Here is a 17,900-nt window from a genome sequence, read left to right as displayed (position 1 = left end):
TCTTAGGCTATAAACAGACAACACCAAGTGCAGCCGATCAGCCGTGGCATGATGTATCTAAAGCTGATCCGTTCATTGAATAAAACACGTCCCCCACTGTCCTACATCAGGCAGGGTCCGGATTCTACAGGACAATGGGCAACATGTTCCCTGCTCATAGTGCTGCACCTTGGAGGTTCCCCAGGATGCTCCTCTGAAAGCCCAGCTTTCCCCATTTGGAGATGTGCCTCAGAGATTCCCCAGGGAGTATATCTAAAGGTGAACCCGAGCTTTCTCCACTTATAGAGATATGCCCTAGAGACTCCCTGGGCAGGTACTCCCAAGACTGGAGAAGCCCAATCTTGCATGGGAACTACTGGAGTACACAGGATCAAGCCCTCAAGCAACAGAAGCACTTGCCTGGAGCAGGTGGAGAGCATAGGCAGCTCTGGGCTGCCCACACTCTTGTGTCACAAAGCAAAAAGACATCTGCCATAATAAAGGAGCAGAAACTATTATAAACTTTGTCACAGCCACTAATTTTAGGCACTTCTGGTGCAACAAGAGTATAGGTGGGTGTTCGCTTGGCCTTTGTACAACCATAAAAAATTTATGGCGACACAAATGCGATGTCTCCTTCTACCCTTAGAGTGTTTATGGTAGAAGAGCTTTCTTAGAAAGCAAAGAAAACTGTCCAACAGGTAATATAGAGAAATATAGATACAATACAAGGCCCCAAGCTGCAGGCCATACTCATGACAATAACCCATATGGAAGTAGCCCTCTGAAAGCAGTGGGCTTTATTGCATTATTAAGTACTCGTGCAAGTGAGTGCTGCGGAACTGAGCAATCAATTATAACTGCTCACCTCTCTTCCAACTACTCAGAGAGTAAATCTAGCAAGACAAGGGCCAGACCATAAGCTGCCAGTCTTTTCTCAATTCCCCTAGCCTTCAAAGAAACTATCTGTTTATCCCCTCTGAAAATCAGGCCATTCACTGATGATTCAAGTTGGAGAGCCTTAAGCTAAGCATGGAGGTTTACATTTTGATACACCTTAGTCATATAGTACACTGATTTCAACAGGACCCAGGGTAGGGTAAATTACTAGTTAACTTTGAGTATGTATATCAGAATTTGCTCGTGAGCACTAGGGCTGTGTGAAGCTTCAGTCGCTGATTCGATTCAGCGGAGATTTGGCCTGATTCAGTGGCCAAATCTCCAAACTGAATCAAGAGACTTTTTAATCTCTCCAAATCAAATCGGAACCCTCTGAATCAGTTCAGAGAGATTTGGAGAGATTTGACGATTCAGACATAGACACAGCTTTAAATGTTGTTTCTACATACCTTGAGGTACCAGGCACGACTTGTGAATGCTGAGATGGTGGGGTGAATGGAGCATCCCATGGGAGTGCAGGGGGTTCCCCAGCACGTTTGGTGGCAGACCTAAAAGTGGACCAGAATCACTTCTGGTTCACTTCTGGGTCCACCACAGAGCATGCGGGGGACCCTTTCCCCCCAGCTCGGTGACTGGTGCCTCTTAGGTTGCAGGGGGGGGGCGAGGGGGGGCACTTGTGGTCCACCCATGGCCAATCGCCAAGCCAGGGAGGCACGGGGGGGGGTCCCCCATGTGCTTGACGGCAGACCCAGAAGAGGACCAGAAGTACTTCTGATCCACTTCCAGGTCTGCTCACAAACACGTAGGCCCCCCACCCCATGCTCCTGTGGGACACTCCATCTGCCCCACCATTGCAGTGCTCATGAGTCGTGCCTGGTACCTCAAGGTATGTAGAAAAAACATTTAAAGCTGTGTCTATGGCTGAATCACTGATTCTCCAAATCAGCAACGAATCTTCAGATTCAGATTCGGCCGAATCGAATTGGGACAGTGATCCGAATCAACAAATCGAATCACTGTCCCCCGATTCAGGCCAAATCTGAACCAAATACAGCCCATTTTGCACACCCCTAGTGAACACCATCGGTCCCAAAGCCAGCAGGATGGAAAGACATGTCTGTCCAATAAGTTTTAATTAAACAACTTCAAAAATAAAGCTTTCTACAATGCAAGGATATATGGATACCAGAGTACATCTGTCTGCTTTTGTATAACTGTGTATATATAAATGGCATGATGACTGAACACCAGTATCCATCAACATCTCGTGTAAATTACTGCTCCTGCAGTGGCTACCAAACATGGAGCTGCACTGACAAGAGCAAGGGTGAAAATTTGGGGGGAACTAAGCTAGTGGAAAAAAGATTTAATGCTGTTGAGCCGGAGGGAAAATGGACATGCCCTGTGCCCAGAGCTGTACCAATTTAATTGTTCTTGCTCATTCAAGGAAATAAACAAAGAAATCATAATCATTTCAAGGTCCAAGACCAAAAGCAGAAAACAACAATCAACAAATGTCAGATGAAAAAGGAAAATCTAACTATTGCTTTCTAAAGAGTCACTTGACTCTGAACTTCTTTGAGCTTTCAGAAAAGCTATTGTACCAACAATAGCCAGGTGCCAGCACTAATTTCTATTTATTTTAAGCCTAATAAGGAAACAAAAAGGTTTTCTTTTGGTTGTTTTGCATTTTTTGTTAATTCATTCTCAACTAACTTTCTTGCAAATCCAAAGAGGCAGCCCCAAAACAACCTTTCAAACCAGAAAATACACAAAATTACAGACTGCAAAGAATTTGTTCACATGTACTGATACCTGATTAAATTGGTTATCTGGCATATGTTTTGCTCTCTTGTTCATTCTAAGTCATTTTGTCCTCTTTTGTAAGCTGCCCAAAAACTTTTTTAGGAAGGGCAGTATAACAATCCAATAAAACAAATAAAATAAAGTGATTAGGAAATGACGAACTCATTTTCACTGTCACAAGACTATAACCTAAGTATATGAGGAGTATTCAGCTATGTAGAACATACACTATTACTTACAAAACTCCCATTTAGTAAATGAACCCATTCAAGGATTCAACCAGAGACTGCCATCTTGCAAGCTACATAAAGCTGGGAGATGAGAGGCCAGTTACCCAGAATGGTTAAAGTACCTTGATACAGCTCTCGAGGTACAAGTGCAAGACCTGCCCTAGATTCATGCCAATGACCGTTCCCAGCTGACCTGGCTAAATGCAGATACCTGGTCATTTGGGCTAGGGGACCAAAGGTGGCCACAAGTGATGCTGGCTACATCACTCCCTTGTGTGTTATTGGCTATAGAAACTGGTGAGCTTTACTAACCTAGTGGGCCCTTAAGGTGAGCACAAACTGTACAATGACAAAGGTTGGAGGAAGCTCCTTTTCTTCTGCCTATGAATGACACCTAAACCAGGGACTGTTGCAATCTTATCTCTCACCAATTTTCTGCTCCGGGGTGGAGCGGGCTAATTAGTGCAGCTTTGAGGGCACCTGCAGTGTCATATGTATTCAGCATCCCCACGTTTCAAAATGGCAACAGGGGTGCTTTAACTAGAGCTCACTAAAGCACCCCCACCACCATTTTGAAATGCAGGGACACTGAATACACATAACGCGGAGGCTGCTGGAGCTCGCTAACTAGTATACTCGATTATTCGAGTCTGCTCCAACATGTGCTAATTAGCATGCATTGAAGCAAAGATCCATCATGTGTATACATGCCCATATTTTCTAACTAAATAGAAGGCTTCCACTCTCAAAAGCAATCAGTTAAAATCAAAGTTGCTCCAATTGTTTGTCTGCTCTTACCAGTGCTAAAAAGGTCACTTCTGACAATTGTTATCTAAAAGTCACTTTAATTGGCAGGGAAATCTGTATCTCCTCCGGTGATATCCTGGGAGAAGATTGCACAAGTCCAAATAAACTGCAAACAGAGCAAAGTATCAGTGAATCAAAATAATTTCCACTCTCATGCCCCAATCAAGCAGGTGGCTTTGAGCAGGAACAATTCATCCACTGAAATTGAGAGCCATTTGCAGGCTTTGAGGTGGGCGTGTACTACATTAAAAACTGAATCCCACCATTGGCTGGAGCAGAGCTACAGTGGCCTCCCTTGTGTTGGACTAGTGAGGAATTTGGCCCAATTACTCCACCAGCCACTTCAATGGACTGCATTTATTTGAACAAATGCATCTCTGTTATTCAGCCGACAATAAGATGTGTGATGTTTCCATTTTTGCTGCTATTGTCTCATAACATTGTTTAAGCAATTACCATTGTACACGGTGTATTTTTTTAATAGCCTTCCCTATTGTGAATGGCCATTGCGCATAAACTGTGACCACTGACTTTCCTAAGCTTTGCTCTCCAAAATAACGTGAAAGACATTACTTCTGGAAAAAGTCCCATTTTGCTATTCTAATTCAGAATTATTCTGCCTTATTTTGCATACAATACCACTGAGTTCAACGTAACTACCCATTCAGTGCAAGCTAATGTCAATTAGAGGGGCCAGAATATGCCCTAGATTAGTCTATGGAATGGAAGGGTAATATTAAAAAGAAATAAAGGTCAGGTATGAGTCCTTTTTACTCCAACTGGTGAGCTCCATTTTTACCTCCCCTGCCACACCTGGGTATGACTGATAAGGTTTTGGGAGACTGCCCCTAAGGTCCCAGAGTGAGCCCAGTCCAGCTCTGCCTCATCCCTCAGGCACTAAGTTGTGACCACCCCAGCCCCACTTGGCCCTATTAGTACCTCAGGACACCAGTTGCCTTTTGGGCTATTTGTAGCCTCCATATAGCCACACCTGTACATCACAAATGTCACTTGGTCATCCAAGTACCAGCCTGTACAGGCATCAACCCACTTGGCTTTGCCCTGCTGGCTGCTCTTGCAGCAAACTCCTAAGCCTAAAAGCATTTTTTCTGGCCTCTCAGTCCCAGCTTTCCCCGTACTCTTGCTTGGCAGGCCCCTTGGCTTCATCTCACTGGGCATCTTGCCCAGCCCTCCTCAAGTCCCTAACCCAGGCGAGGCTGCTTGCGCCCTCGGTGCCAGCTCCCTTGTGATCCCTGACTCAAGTGAGTCTGCTTGCACCCTCGATACCAGACCCCCGGGATCTCCAACCCAAGTGAGGCTGCTTGCACCCTTGGTGCCAGTCTCCCTACAGACCTTGAGCCTTTCTGGGCTGTCTGCTGGGTGCCCCTCAGACACCTTGTGGCCTCCTTGCCACTCCTACTAGCCATATCCAGTCCTCCAGTCTCACACTTAAATCACAACATAAATATGAGCAACTGCTTCACATCTAAAAACTGACCCAGCTCTGGGTTACCGCCTCACTACAAGCCGTAAGTCCCCTTCAGCTCTTCCCCTTGGTAGCTCTAGGGACAGCTCAGGTGCCTGCCAGGCTGTCTCCCCAAGGCCAGACTGACCCGCTTGCTCTCAGGGCAGTGCTCTTATGTACCCCATAGCCCCCCCCCCACCTGTCAGGTAGCCCACCAGCCCTGCACAGATGTTTCTGCTTTGGCTCGATGGTCAACCCGCTCTCCTTTACTGCAGCTTGGGCCAGCTGCTTGCAGTCTTTACCCCTGCCCTGCCTGCGCACTGCCCCTTGGCTGCTTATTGCAATGCAGCTGGCTCCCCACAGCAAGCTTAGCCTGCCGCACTTTCCCTTAAAATTAACACGAGCCTCTGGCGCGCTGTTACAGGTATCCACTCCTATCCAGAGGTAAGTTGTAAAGTAGCACCGAGCCTTCCACCTCTTTCCACTCAGTGCAACTGCTGTTGTGTCCACGTCTGTTTTACGATAGAGGTCATAAAAGATTACACAGACAGAAAGATCATCCAAATGGAGATACTCTGTATTCAAAGGATTTAAATCCATACTGTAGAACATATGGCATGAAATTAGTCTGGCAAAAGGCCCGATTTTGCTCCATATAAACTGCAATATTTCTATTTATGGCAATGGCAGCACAGAGACAGATTCAATTCCCACCTCTCTGGCCTCCGAGGGCCCTATCAGACAGCGTGTACAATGCACAGACAAAAAGAGCTTTCAGGAGAGATTGAAGCTTGCGGCAGTACTGACGGGGGCAGGCAATAGGCCGGCCTGAAATGCAAACTGCTTGAGCTACTGACAGACGCATAAATATTCTTCACTGAAAAATCACACCGCCCTGATAGCCAGTCACTCTTATTACCCAAAGTTCCTACGGCAAGATCAGATTCACAATGAGATCTAAATATAATTCAGTGAGGCAATCATTTAAAAATGTGGGAGCCAAAAATTAGTAGAGCACATTCCTATCAAAGAGAAGTAATGGATTGATTCAGATAAGATGAAGGAAAAAAATAATGGATTTTTCCTAATTAATGGTCTTTGCCTGCAAACTCCTGCACATTCAACTATTCCCTCTGAGGATATGTGCAATGGAACTTGATATCCCCAGGCAGTGAAGTGCTGGAGAAGGTTTCTTAGGAGTGTGGATGGTGGATGAATGAGCCATGAAGAGTGATTTTAAGAATAATATTGTTTTCCATATTCTAAGTTCCTTGTTCTGTGTTTGAAGACACTGTGTCTTTATCTTCATTGTTACGTGACAGCATAAATGAGCAAGCAAATAAACATAAGTAAGAGAGAGCAAAAATGCAATACTTCAGCCTTTCACAGTTTGAGAAGCCAATGGAAGGGCCTGCATGGGAAGAGCTCTTCACTATACATGGCATCTGGATGGAGATTAACACAGTGTTACAGCATGGAGTACAAGGGAGTATAGATCATCTCATTAACTTACACGGGGTGGGCTGAGAGCTGCTGCTGCTTCTTCTTACACCGCATTTGACCATTTTGTTATGCGTGATTGTGCTTTTCAGCCTCTCGTTCCACAGCTGTAGTTGTGTCTCCTTGGGTGTGGCATCAAGAGGTTGGGTGCTGACAAGGAAGCTCCTGCACAACTTCAAATGTTTGCATGCTGCAGGATGGTCATATGGTAGGTGTCTCATATCTTCAGTTTGCTTCAGTCATTCTGCCCTGCTTGCCACTACTCTTCTGATGTCAGGTGGACCAATGCCAGCCAGCAGGTACACACTGTTTAGGCTGGTAGGCTTCAGACATCCTGTGATGCATCAGCAGCTATAACTCAGGATGGGGTCAAGGAGGTTAGCATATATGGATCTCTCCCATATAGCTGGGAACTGGAAATATTTATGAACCACTCGTCTTTTTGGGAGAAAGACAAAAGAAAAGCTGTGGAGGGATTCGTTTATGCCAATTCATGTAAATGTTTATGGTGCTCTGTGGTTATATCAGAGAAGGCAGGTTGAAGAGACATACCCTGCACTTGGGAAAGGAAGATTCGGAGGTTCGTAATGGTGATCAGATGTGCGGGAATTCATTCCAGGGTTTGAGAAAACTCTGGCTCCTGTACAAGGTCCTTACCTTTATGGCAGAAGCTTTCTCCCAATAAAGCACTTCTGAAGAGCTAAAGAACATAGTAACCCCATTCCCAGCACTGACATTTTTATAATGTTTCTAAGTCTAGGACATTTCAGCAGATGTCAGCAGCCATGGTCTCTTCAGAGTGCTATAATCTAATGTCATGGTAGTGACATGGCAAATTGTTCAGGAAGCTTTCAGATTCCCAAGTAGAGGCCATGTCTACATGAAACACTGACTGTACAGTGCATAACCAAGTACTAAATGACTGTTCAGTAACCAGTTACTGCGCAGTTGTGGCGAGGAATGCCTTTTCCTTGATGCTGATTGCACAGTAGCCTGTGACTACTGCCCAGTAGCATTGCGTCAGGCTTCCTGCCCCGCAACAGTACTGAGCAGTAGTTACAGGCTACCGCATGTCATGACCCAATGATTGTGTGTGTGCTTCGGCACTGCAGAATTATTTCCCGCCACATGGAGCTTTCTTTGCACAGTGCAGTTCTCAGCTGCAGAGAGAAAACCCCGGTGCAAAGGAGTTCCCACCGCTCGCATGCAAATTTGTTCCCCATTATTGGCTGTTTCTAAATTATTCCCACGTGGCGGCTAGCGATTGGCTTGCTAGCCGTATAAGAGGCTTGAGCAGTTTCTGCCCAAGTCGGAGATCTCCGAGAATCTCAGGAGGATCCTGAGAACCCCGATTCCGAGAACTCTGGGAGAAATCCGAGAGAATTCCGGCAAGGAGTCCACGATTACCTCGTGGACTTCTACGTAAATCTCGGACCGAATGATGGTTTGATCACCCATCAAGACTCTCTCCCCGTCGCCGCACGATCCCTCGACGTACTCTACCCTGCGCACTCGTTGAGAGTCACCTTCCGGACTCTCATTTCGGTCGTTCCACGGAGCCTAGCAAACTCCGTGAGTGTGTATCCAGAGCTCTGTTCATGTTTGTTTTGTGGAGCCTAGCAAACTCCACGTGTGTCTTTTTGTAACTGCAACTCAAGCAAGTTTTCCTGCCTGCACCGCGACCATCTACAGTGTAAGTAAAACAATCTTTAATCAACCTCCACGCATCTGTGCCTAATTCTAGTTCGCCGTGCCGACCTTTTCCCCAGCCCACGTGCCCGGGCTGCTGGCCACAGCCCCTCGGCCCCGACACCGCACAGTCAGCATCTTATGTAGACATAGCCAGAGACTACAAAGACTACACAATAAAGATGCTGCATGGTGAGTTAACTGATATTCAAGATGTTCACAAGATATTTTCAGGGTCTTGAAAAAATAGTAAAAGACAGGAGCTACTTGCACATTTAATGAACAGTAAAGGTCAAAACAAGGTTCCTCTTAAATGCCAAAGATTGTTTACGCTTTTGATAAGCTTATATCTACTAGGGCTAGGGACAGAAATTACACATAAACCAGTATAAGTGATCAGAAACCGGTTGAAATCTGTAGCACAACAGAAGTTTAGTGCTTTCTAAATGGCAGAAACTAGTTTAAGATAAAACTGGATGGCTGTAGTATTAGACTTAAACTGATTTAGGCTATATCAGTTTACTGAACTTCTGTCCCAGATCCCCTCCAGATTCAAGTTAACTCACAATCCCCCAGCATCCCAGGATTATTTGCATCTTCCCTGCAAATTCCCCCAACCCCCCGCCCCTGGGAAGGTGGGAAGGCTAGTCTTGGCCTGAGCTTTCTGCTTCAGCCAAGCAGGGTGGCATGCCCAAACCCCACCACCACCACCAGCTTCTGCTCTAGGCCACCGCAGACATGTGGATGCATTTCCGGAATCAAAAATGGATGTCTGTTCATTTGCTTATCGGTTCAATCTACGCAGATTACACTAACCTGTGAAGATTGAATCAATTCAGTCTCAGCCTTTTTGACTGCCTTGACTTAGCCTAGTGGTAGCTGAAATGAAATGTTTGACATGGATACTTCAAAAGGGCTATGTGGGCTGGATCTGAAATGCTTAATGAAATCAGGAAAGTCTTGAGGTACACTCAGAAACACACAACTCAAAGAGTTTCCCAGGTTTACAGACAGCATTTCTTGATAGATCTTAGCAAAAAATAACACTAGACCTGAAGGGAGAGAATGATGGCATACCTGTTTGCCAAGGGATGTTACAGTAAGAGAGACCATGCCACTGCATAGTGCACCAGACTGGCCCAAAGCCCCCATTGCATTGTGGCCAGGTTTCAGCATGGTGGTTTAATAAAGCTGAAACTGAATCTCTGTATGCAGCCACCAAAAAGTTAACCTTGCCACTGCCTACCTGGAAACCACCAAGCATGTTTCTAGTAAGAAACACTCAGGCCCCTGGCACGCATTACATGCATGGCACTGTTAACAGTAACAGTGCCCCATGTTCAAAAAGTTATGGCACTATAAAACGACAAACCACCCACAAAAATATTCCAAAAAAAATGCGGAATATTTGTGACTGCTTTGCATGGCACAATAAATTGAATACGTGGCACATCCCCATCCTAATGTTGACAATCAGTTGGTTCTCAACATTGGCATAGGAATGGGGCTCAATACCAAAAATGAGCTGCCAACAAGAAGGCTGGAATAGTCCTGGAGGAAAAAACCAAGGGGCTCCCCCTGCTGGGAATCTTGTAACCCCTGGCCCCAAAAATGCCTTGCTTTGCAAGGATCCTGAAAATCACACATCCTGCTATGCAAGTGTGGCACGACAGGGCACGCACTTGTTGGGATCAAAGATCAAATCCCTTGGAACCTTTATTCAAACATCTGTTAGTGCCCTTATTGGTGAGCATGTGTTACAGATTCCCTTCAGTACCTGGCCCACTAAAAATAGGAGTTGCCACAGGCTCCGTTGGCACAACCTCCACTCTAATTCAAGCAGTAACATACTGCTTCTAGCTCAGACAACCCCTAGCTCAGGCCCTGATGTTCACACCCTATAGAAAAAACTGCTGCCCATAAGCCAACAAGTCCTAGAAAAGGTGTACGGCATTCTCTTTTCTTTGAAGATGCTGGAAGAAATAGTCGTTGACAACTGCCAGCAGTTTGTGAGTTCTAAGTCTATAGGGCTCAATATCATTTCAAACATACCCCTTCCAGCCCATACCACCCACAAAGGAATAGATTTGCAGGGAATTCTACAATATAAAGCTTCCACATTTACTTGCCTAAGCAAAAGAGGTACTCATATTCATTCACCAGAGTAAGCACAACTCAAGGTGCCAGCACACTCTGTGATTACTACAGGGTAATTTATCTTAGATTTTACTTCAAAGTAAATTTACTCCATAGTTAAAAGCAGGCACATGACCATCTCCTCTGAGATCCCTACCTCCAATGGGAACTGTTAGAGCACCTGACCACTAGGTTCTTGGGGAGCAAGTCTGCATTCAGTAAAGGGCTACCCAGGAGACAAAACTGACTATGGAAACAGCCCCATAACAGATATACCAGTCTATCTTATACCTGTGTATAATTGATCCTCATGTTCTCAGGGGTAATATTACTATGGCTTACAGTAGTACAAGGCTGTATTGAGTGCATCCACTTTTTACAACACAGTAAAGCCAATTTTATTCCATAATAAATTTGTATCAGGCCCTCAGTTTCAGATACTTATTGGTTGATAGGACAAAGTTGTTAGCCTGACAATTAGCTCATTCCCTCAAGTGTCTGTTTTTAAAGATATGAGATCGAGGGAGGCTGAAGTTGCCAGATCTAAGAAGTAAATAAACATCAGAAAACAGAATTAAAAAAAAAATAAACTAGGACCACCAGTGGTGATAGAGAACAAAATATTGGATGATACCAGCTCTTCTTATTGAATATAGCTGCATCCCAAAATCACAGCAAGCTGAGATTCACCAACATACTCATTAAAGGAAATTAAAAAACAAAACGGGAATATTCACCTGGTTCCCTACTCGTGCCTCCATGTGATCCTAGCAGCCATGCCCCAGGAGAGAAATAAAGCTATTGAGAAGAATCCTTAAATGTGTTGGACAAAAGCCCATAGTCTGGAGATTTAATATCCCAGTGAATCAACTGAACAGATGTCCCCTTCAGGTAAGAGGTAACTAGACCTGGATGAGTGGACAAGTCAATGGCTCAGCTAGAGCCATGGTTTGCTATTAAATATTAATCATAGTTAAAGATTGTTTACAGATAAAAATAGGAAATGGGCAGGAGGATGAGAGGATGCATGCATGAGAGGTTTTTTGACTCTATTACAGCACCCGCGAAACACAGATGGCAATCAAGCCATTCAGGCTTTTAGTTCTGCAGGTCTCCAAATCAATGTGATCCCAGCACATCTGGCCAGTGCAATAATAATTATATTTGCATAATGTCTATGTGCTTGATGCCTCCATGTCTTGCCACCATTCAAAAAAATAATTATCTTGTTGTTTACAGAATTTACACTGGTTTTTTTATTACAAAATTTTTTCGATTTTTTTAAACAACTCAGATGTTTCTTGCATCACTTTCTCCCGTAGTTTTTTTTTGTGAAAAGCTGTGTTAAAATGATTCTCCTCATCAGCTGCCTAAAAGCATAGGTGGTCTGAAGAAGCCTTTGAAGTGTTCCCTCTTTCCTGTCACCCACAACAATAAATTTTCTTCACCATCACACTTTGCTGTCCTAGCAGTTCTGTTGGAGAATGACCTTATGGCAGCCTAGTGCCTTTCTTTGTCAGTAATTTGTACCTGGAGATATAAATGATTACACCTGCCAGACTAGATAAATGATGGCAATGTCCCTTCCTTCATTTTATAGGAGAGGTGAACTTTTATTCACTTCTGCCTTTGAATAATCTCCTCTGCTGCTACAAAGGTTTATTGCTAAGTACATTACCATACGTGTTTTAGTACAGTACACAAATGTTTTCAGTAACATTGTCAACCACTAGAAGACATATGAATAGTTGTGAACACTCACTAAGAGGTTAGTTGTGTTACGCTAGGCATCTCAATTTTGACTGCTGAGATGTTAAATTTGGGAGGTGTATCAATTCCTAAGCCACAGAGGGCACATATTAGTTGGCTTCAGTGGAGTTGCTAATGAATATTTTGTTTAGAAGGAATGCCTCATTAATTCATACTGAAGTATAGCAATTTTTGTCTTATAGATCCTATCCTATTCATAAAGAAGTCAACAAACAAGTAGAATCTCTCCTAGGTCTCCTCCTGGCTTTCTGCCACAGATTTTACAGAGAGGCCTAGTGTATTCAGCAGATGTAAGTGAGTTAGAGAAAGGCACAGCAAAGCATGGGCACCGTCCTACTGCCCCTAAAAGACAGAAAGGAAGGGACTCGCCTGAAGTGAGTCAGGAGATCATTAGCAGAGGTACAAATACAACTCCTAAATCCCAGTCTACTGCACTATCCAGTAAACCACATTGCCTTGCTAAAAGGTAACTAACCCATGCCAATTGCTTGTGTCACTAAAGGAACAAGCAATTGGCATGGGTTAGTTACCTTTTGATCATTCATGCTCACTGTTTTCTAAACCATATTAACTCATTTGCATCACATAGTTCAAATCAAATATTTCAATTCGAATGAAGGGTTAATAGATGATCAAAGAGGTTTGCCCCCTTCTTCACAGACCAGTAGCCCCTCTGTTTGGAGGCTTGCAGGGCTGGAGGCTTAGTCAGGATACTGATATTTAGTGAGGTGTTGCTGGAACATCTGACTTTCTAAAAGTGTTACTTTGTGCCTGATAGCCTCTGCTGTTTTGCCAAAACCCAAATGAGTTTCCTTTCGGGGGACTGATATTTGCAATTCTTATTTGCATTCCTAAGGAAGGCTTATCTGAGTTCCTAAGCACTGTTTTCCCTAAAAGTAATGCCGTATATACATGTTAATTAATACATTTTAAATTGCCTAATTCGGCCTGCCCTAGTCTGCATTAATTTTAATCCTCATTCAATGAGGATTAGTTAATTCAGACTAGAGACAATTTTAATTTGGATTACAGATGTTCATGTGTATCTAGTGATAGTTACGGTCCAGATTAAACCTAGAAAAACATAACGTCTATAAATGACTGAAGAGTTGGAAATTAAAAAGTGCAAACATACTGCATTCTTTCCCTTTCACAGGGTCTGGTAATCCGGAGCACTCCACTGCTGGGTTGGGGACAGCCACCCTCCATCTGGATCCACTGCTATCACACTCGGTGTATTCAAAGTGGTAATCTGTCTGCAAGCAATCAGAAAGACTCTCAGTTTCATCATAACAGCTGCACCTTCCCATCATGGGATCATTCATGAGAACTGGATATTTAGTCATCCCAATAACAATAACAAGCACAATCACAATAACAATAGCGTTGCCATGTAGCATACTATGCATCATTCCCATCACACCCTCATTTATTATTTTATTCAGTGTGCACATGCATGTTTGTGTACAGAGAAAATGAAAAGACACTGAATGGGATATTCACAAGCATCTTAAGACAGTTCAAGTGGACCTGTGTTCACAAGTTACTTAGATGAGGAAGGAATCAAGACAAATCCAAACTGGTTGGATCCAAATTGGTTGGATCCAACCAATCCAATCCAAGTCCAAATTGGTTGGATGAGGAAGGAACTAAGACAAAAGTGATGGGATCACAGGGTCACTCAGAGCTGGTGTGGGCACATCTTGGTGGTCCAGTTAAGTTGCAGGTTTAATCTAATGATTACCACATTTTCTTTCATGCCCTTGTTATTTGGAAGGCAAAATACAGAAAAAGAAATTGGATGACTGTGACATAGACTAAGTCCTCCTGGAACCAGAGTATCCATGAAGTGTGGCATCCCAGGAGACGGTCTGAATGAGGCAGCAGGCACTTTCTGGGGTGGTAGGATAGCAACAAGGTGAGACTCCAGAAATTTGTAAGGGCAGTAGCAAGACTGTCACTTCTTTACTGTAAATAGTTCTTTATGTAAGTTCCTGTGAATAATAATGTGTTGCTTCCAGACCACAAGCCTCATCAAGGTATTACAGACTGCATGCAGCAGTTCACTCAGACTCACAATGACTCTTCAGCCAGAAGGTACTGCCTCACCAGCAGGTGTGCGAGGGTTAACACTGGATACCAACCCTCCTGTTGGCTGTCCCAGACATCTTGGCAGCCAGGGCCCAGGGTATCTGCTTGCTGTATTGTACTCTGCCTCTATTGCAGCAAAGAAAAAACAGCTTCTCCTAAATACACACTTCAATTTTGGATGTCTAACTTTAGGGGAAGGATGCATATGGTATGCAAATAAATATGATAAATATACATTTTAGGTCATTTCTGGTGGGGTAAGCTCATTTAATGTCTATAGTAGTACCACAGCAGTGACAACAGATTACTGAAGAACAGCTGTCCCTTGTAGGGGCGAATCAGGGTGACTGCCGTGGGCCCTGTGCTTTGGGGGGCTCTGCTGACAATGCTGTACAGGTCCTGCGGAGGGTGCCACCACTCCATGCGGCCACCACTTGCCGCCGGCTTCGCGCTCTGGCCGCTCACTACCCACCCCCCTCCCCCAGGCCCTACACAGGCTAATATGCCCCGAGCCCTGCACACCCCTAGGGTCAACTCTGCTGAAGACACTCCCAAGCTACCCTTGAACTATCTAGCTTGGGTACTAGGAGCAGTCTAGCTGTGGCAACACAGAGCTCAGCATGGACTGCAAAACTTGTGCACCAGTCAGGGTAAATGAAACGGCATTGACCTCTGCACTGTTGCAGCTAACCTGCTGCCAGACCTTAACGAACTATCTCATTACAGCCCAGTGTAGACACATGCCCATAGCACTGGGGAATTCCAGCTCACACTACCCACGCAGAGTCCCAAGTAGACCAGGATGCTATATCACCACGCACGTCAGCAAACCATTGCAGGTTCTTCTGCACCGAGAGTCCCTGCCACATTGACTTTCTACATTCCCACAAAAGTGGGAAGGGAGCACGTGGCTTGGTCCTATGGCTCCTGTATTCTCAGGGAAGATTTATGCCAGACAAGGCATAGGCTAGATCAAAATTGCAAGTCTTTTTCCTGGTTAAAAACAAGCATCATTACTTTTAATATCTTTGCTACTTGCTACAGCTCATCTCCTGAAATCTTTGGATTATAATGCAGTTCTACCTTAACATTATTGAAGTGTTGGCCACCTTACAAAAAAACTGCAAGTATATTCTGGCTGGTTGGGAATAAATATATCTATGGTTCAACTGCTGCTTCAAAAAAAAAAAAAAAAAATCATTGTGAACTGAAAACTATGGAAGCAGAAAAATATTTGTCATCTAAATAATAAAACTAAGGAAAATAGGATGTAATCATCTCCTGAGCTACAAAGGAAATATGATCTACCACAAGACTATAAATATATTCAATTACAATTTGCATTTCTCCTTTTCTCATCTTATATAATCTTCATGCAAAGACAAAATCCAGTTCTTAATTACCTCCTCTTTGAAATCTTCCTGTGGAGAAACAAGAATTTATAAATAACCTTATGTGATAAATGAAACCAACACCATGGCTTATATCACTTAAAGAAACTGGTTTATCCTCTGAATAAAATACACAGGATGAGAATTAACAGTGAAAGGCTATTTCAACCATTAAATTGACTTATGTATTGAAACCACATTTTTTGTCTCACATCAGATCAACAAAAGTATACAGAGCAAGTGTGGTACCAACCAATATAACCATTCCTCTCCCAGTCCCATTTCATAATGTTACGTGAAAGTCAACCCTCAGTCAGATACCGAGAAAAATATCATTTCTGCAACAGGGAAATGAATCAAAATAACACAGAGGGATGGTATTTTATTGTTTGTTACAAGAAGAAGTGGTAAAGTCACTAATTCCCTTTAGAGCCGTAGGCCCAACATCTTCCTCACCTCCTCAGGAGAACCCAGGTAGTTTCCTTAAGGGTCTGCATGAGTTGATCTGTAATTTTTTCAAAAAACCTTTCTGAGACAGATGGCACCCATACAAGTCCTTCACTCTGGCCACCCTCATCCCCATATTTATGTAGTCAGATCCATGAAGGAGTTTCAAAGATCATCTGTCTTTGCATGTCTTTACATGTGCTCTGGGGTGGGGGCGCTTTAATTACAGCAGCTCCCAAGAGCTGCTCTAATTAAAGCCTCCCCCCAACCCTTGAGCACATGTAAAAATGCCCTAAGTTCAATGCCTTGACCAATTTCTTAAAGGGTCCCCTTCCTGTGGCTTCCAGCCCAATAGTTGCTCAATTTCCTAACAGAAGGATGTCATTTGCTGTTCCTTGAACCCAACCTCGTGTTTAAAAGTTAATCTGAGATTGCTCTTGTTCTTGCATTAATCACCTGTAATAAAGTAAAATTCTACCCTCTTTAAGACCTGCAGACCCTAAAGCCTCCCGTATCTCTCTTCTTGCGCTCACTAGAGGTTCCCAAAAACCCATCGTTTTTAGGTGCTGAGAAATTAGCCTGATGGTAGAGGAGTGACAACAACTCACATAAGCATACCACAGTTAGGTTTAAACTAGCCAAGTCAGGTGCACTGAGCAGCGTGACCATAACATCGAGTTCATTGTGGGCTAACTGCTCAGCACAATGCTGCCATAGCAAGACCACTTCCACAGCCAAGCTGTAGTGTTTTAAAGCTATATCTATACCAGCTGCAGTCACACCTGGACTGTAAATGTAGCTATAACCTAAGTGGCAAAAGCAGATGATAGAAGTTATCCACTACTACTGCTTTATACTCAGTTGATGGGATGTGGTGGCAGAGCAGTTAAATTGTCTCACTACGACTTGCTACAGCCCAAGCTCTACTCTTAACTCATGCTAAAAGCTACCCTCTGTTGACCCAGTGGTAAATAGGGAACCTGGTCATTCAAACTAGGGTGTCAAAAGCAGCCAGATGTGATGCCAGCTACATCACTTGTGTGTTGTTGGCTAAGAAACTGGTGTACCTATAACATGCCAGACTAATAGGCTTGGAGGGACCTTCCTTCTTCACACACATTTTTCTCTTTGATTTCCTCTTATTTTAGACCCTTAACTGTATCCTTGTCAGAAGGCCCATAGAGTAATCTCAGTTTGTGTAGCTGCATTCTTCTGCCTGAGTGCAAACCCATATACTCTAAGGACCTGTCTATTTTTTTTATTTTTTTTTTTATAGATGTTCTAGACATTTTTAGCCAAAGACTATTGCTATTTTTCCCACCTTTGTGATCTAATCTGTGTTTCCTATATAGCTTATATGCAGGTATTACAGCATTTCATCTCTTTTTACCATTCATAGATTTCATAGACATTAGGGCTGGAAGGGACCTCGGAAGATCATCGAGTCCAGCCCCCCGCCCAAAGGGCAGGACGTCAGCTGGGGTCATAGGATCCCAGCAAGATAAGCTTCCAGTTTCATCTTGAAGGTGTTCAATGAAGGCGCTTGAACAACCTCCGGTGGCAGGCTGTTCCAGACCTTGGGGGCTCGGACAGTAAAGAAATTCTTCCTTATGTCCAGCCTGAAACGATCTTGTAGTAGTTTGTGACCATTCGACCTCGTCATCCCTTGGGGCGCTCTGGTGAACAAAC

At 43.9% G+C, this 17,900-nt stretch overlaps 1 protein-coding gene across 2 annotated transcripts in view; it reads right to left on the bottom strand.

Moving 5' to 3' along the window:
* The window catches only part of ELAPOR2 (endosome-lysosome associated apoptosis and autophagy regulator family member 2), a 163,263-nt gene that overhangs the window by 68,346 nt on the left and 77,017 nt on the right, over nucleotides 1-17,900 (bottom strand). For both annotated transcript variants that reach the window (XM_059725807.1, XM_006273760.4), the window contains exon 2: nucleotides 13,418-13,538. In XM_059725807.1, the coding sequence (XP_059581790.1) occupies nucleotides 13,418-13,538 (121 nt within the window). The remainder of the gene's footprint in view (nucleotides 1-13,417; nucleotides 13,539-17,900) is intronic.

Source organism: Alligator mississippiensis, chromosome 4 (assembly GCF_030867095.1).
Source record: "Alligator mississippiensis isolate rAllMis1 chromosome 4, rAllMis1, whole genome shotgun sequence".
In the NCBI taxonomy this organism is placed as follows: domain Eukaryota; kingdom Metazoa; phylum Chordata; order Crocodylia; family Alligatoridae; genus Alligator; species Alligator mississippiensis.
The sequence above is the reverse complement of the archived record's forward strand: the minus strand, read 5'-3'. Positions and strand labels throughout refer to the sequence as shown.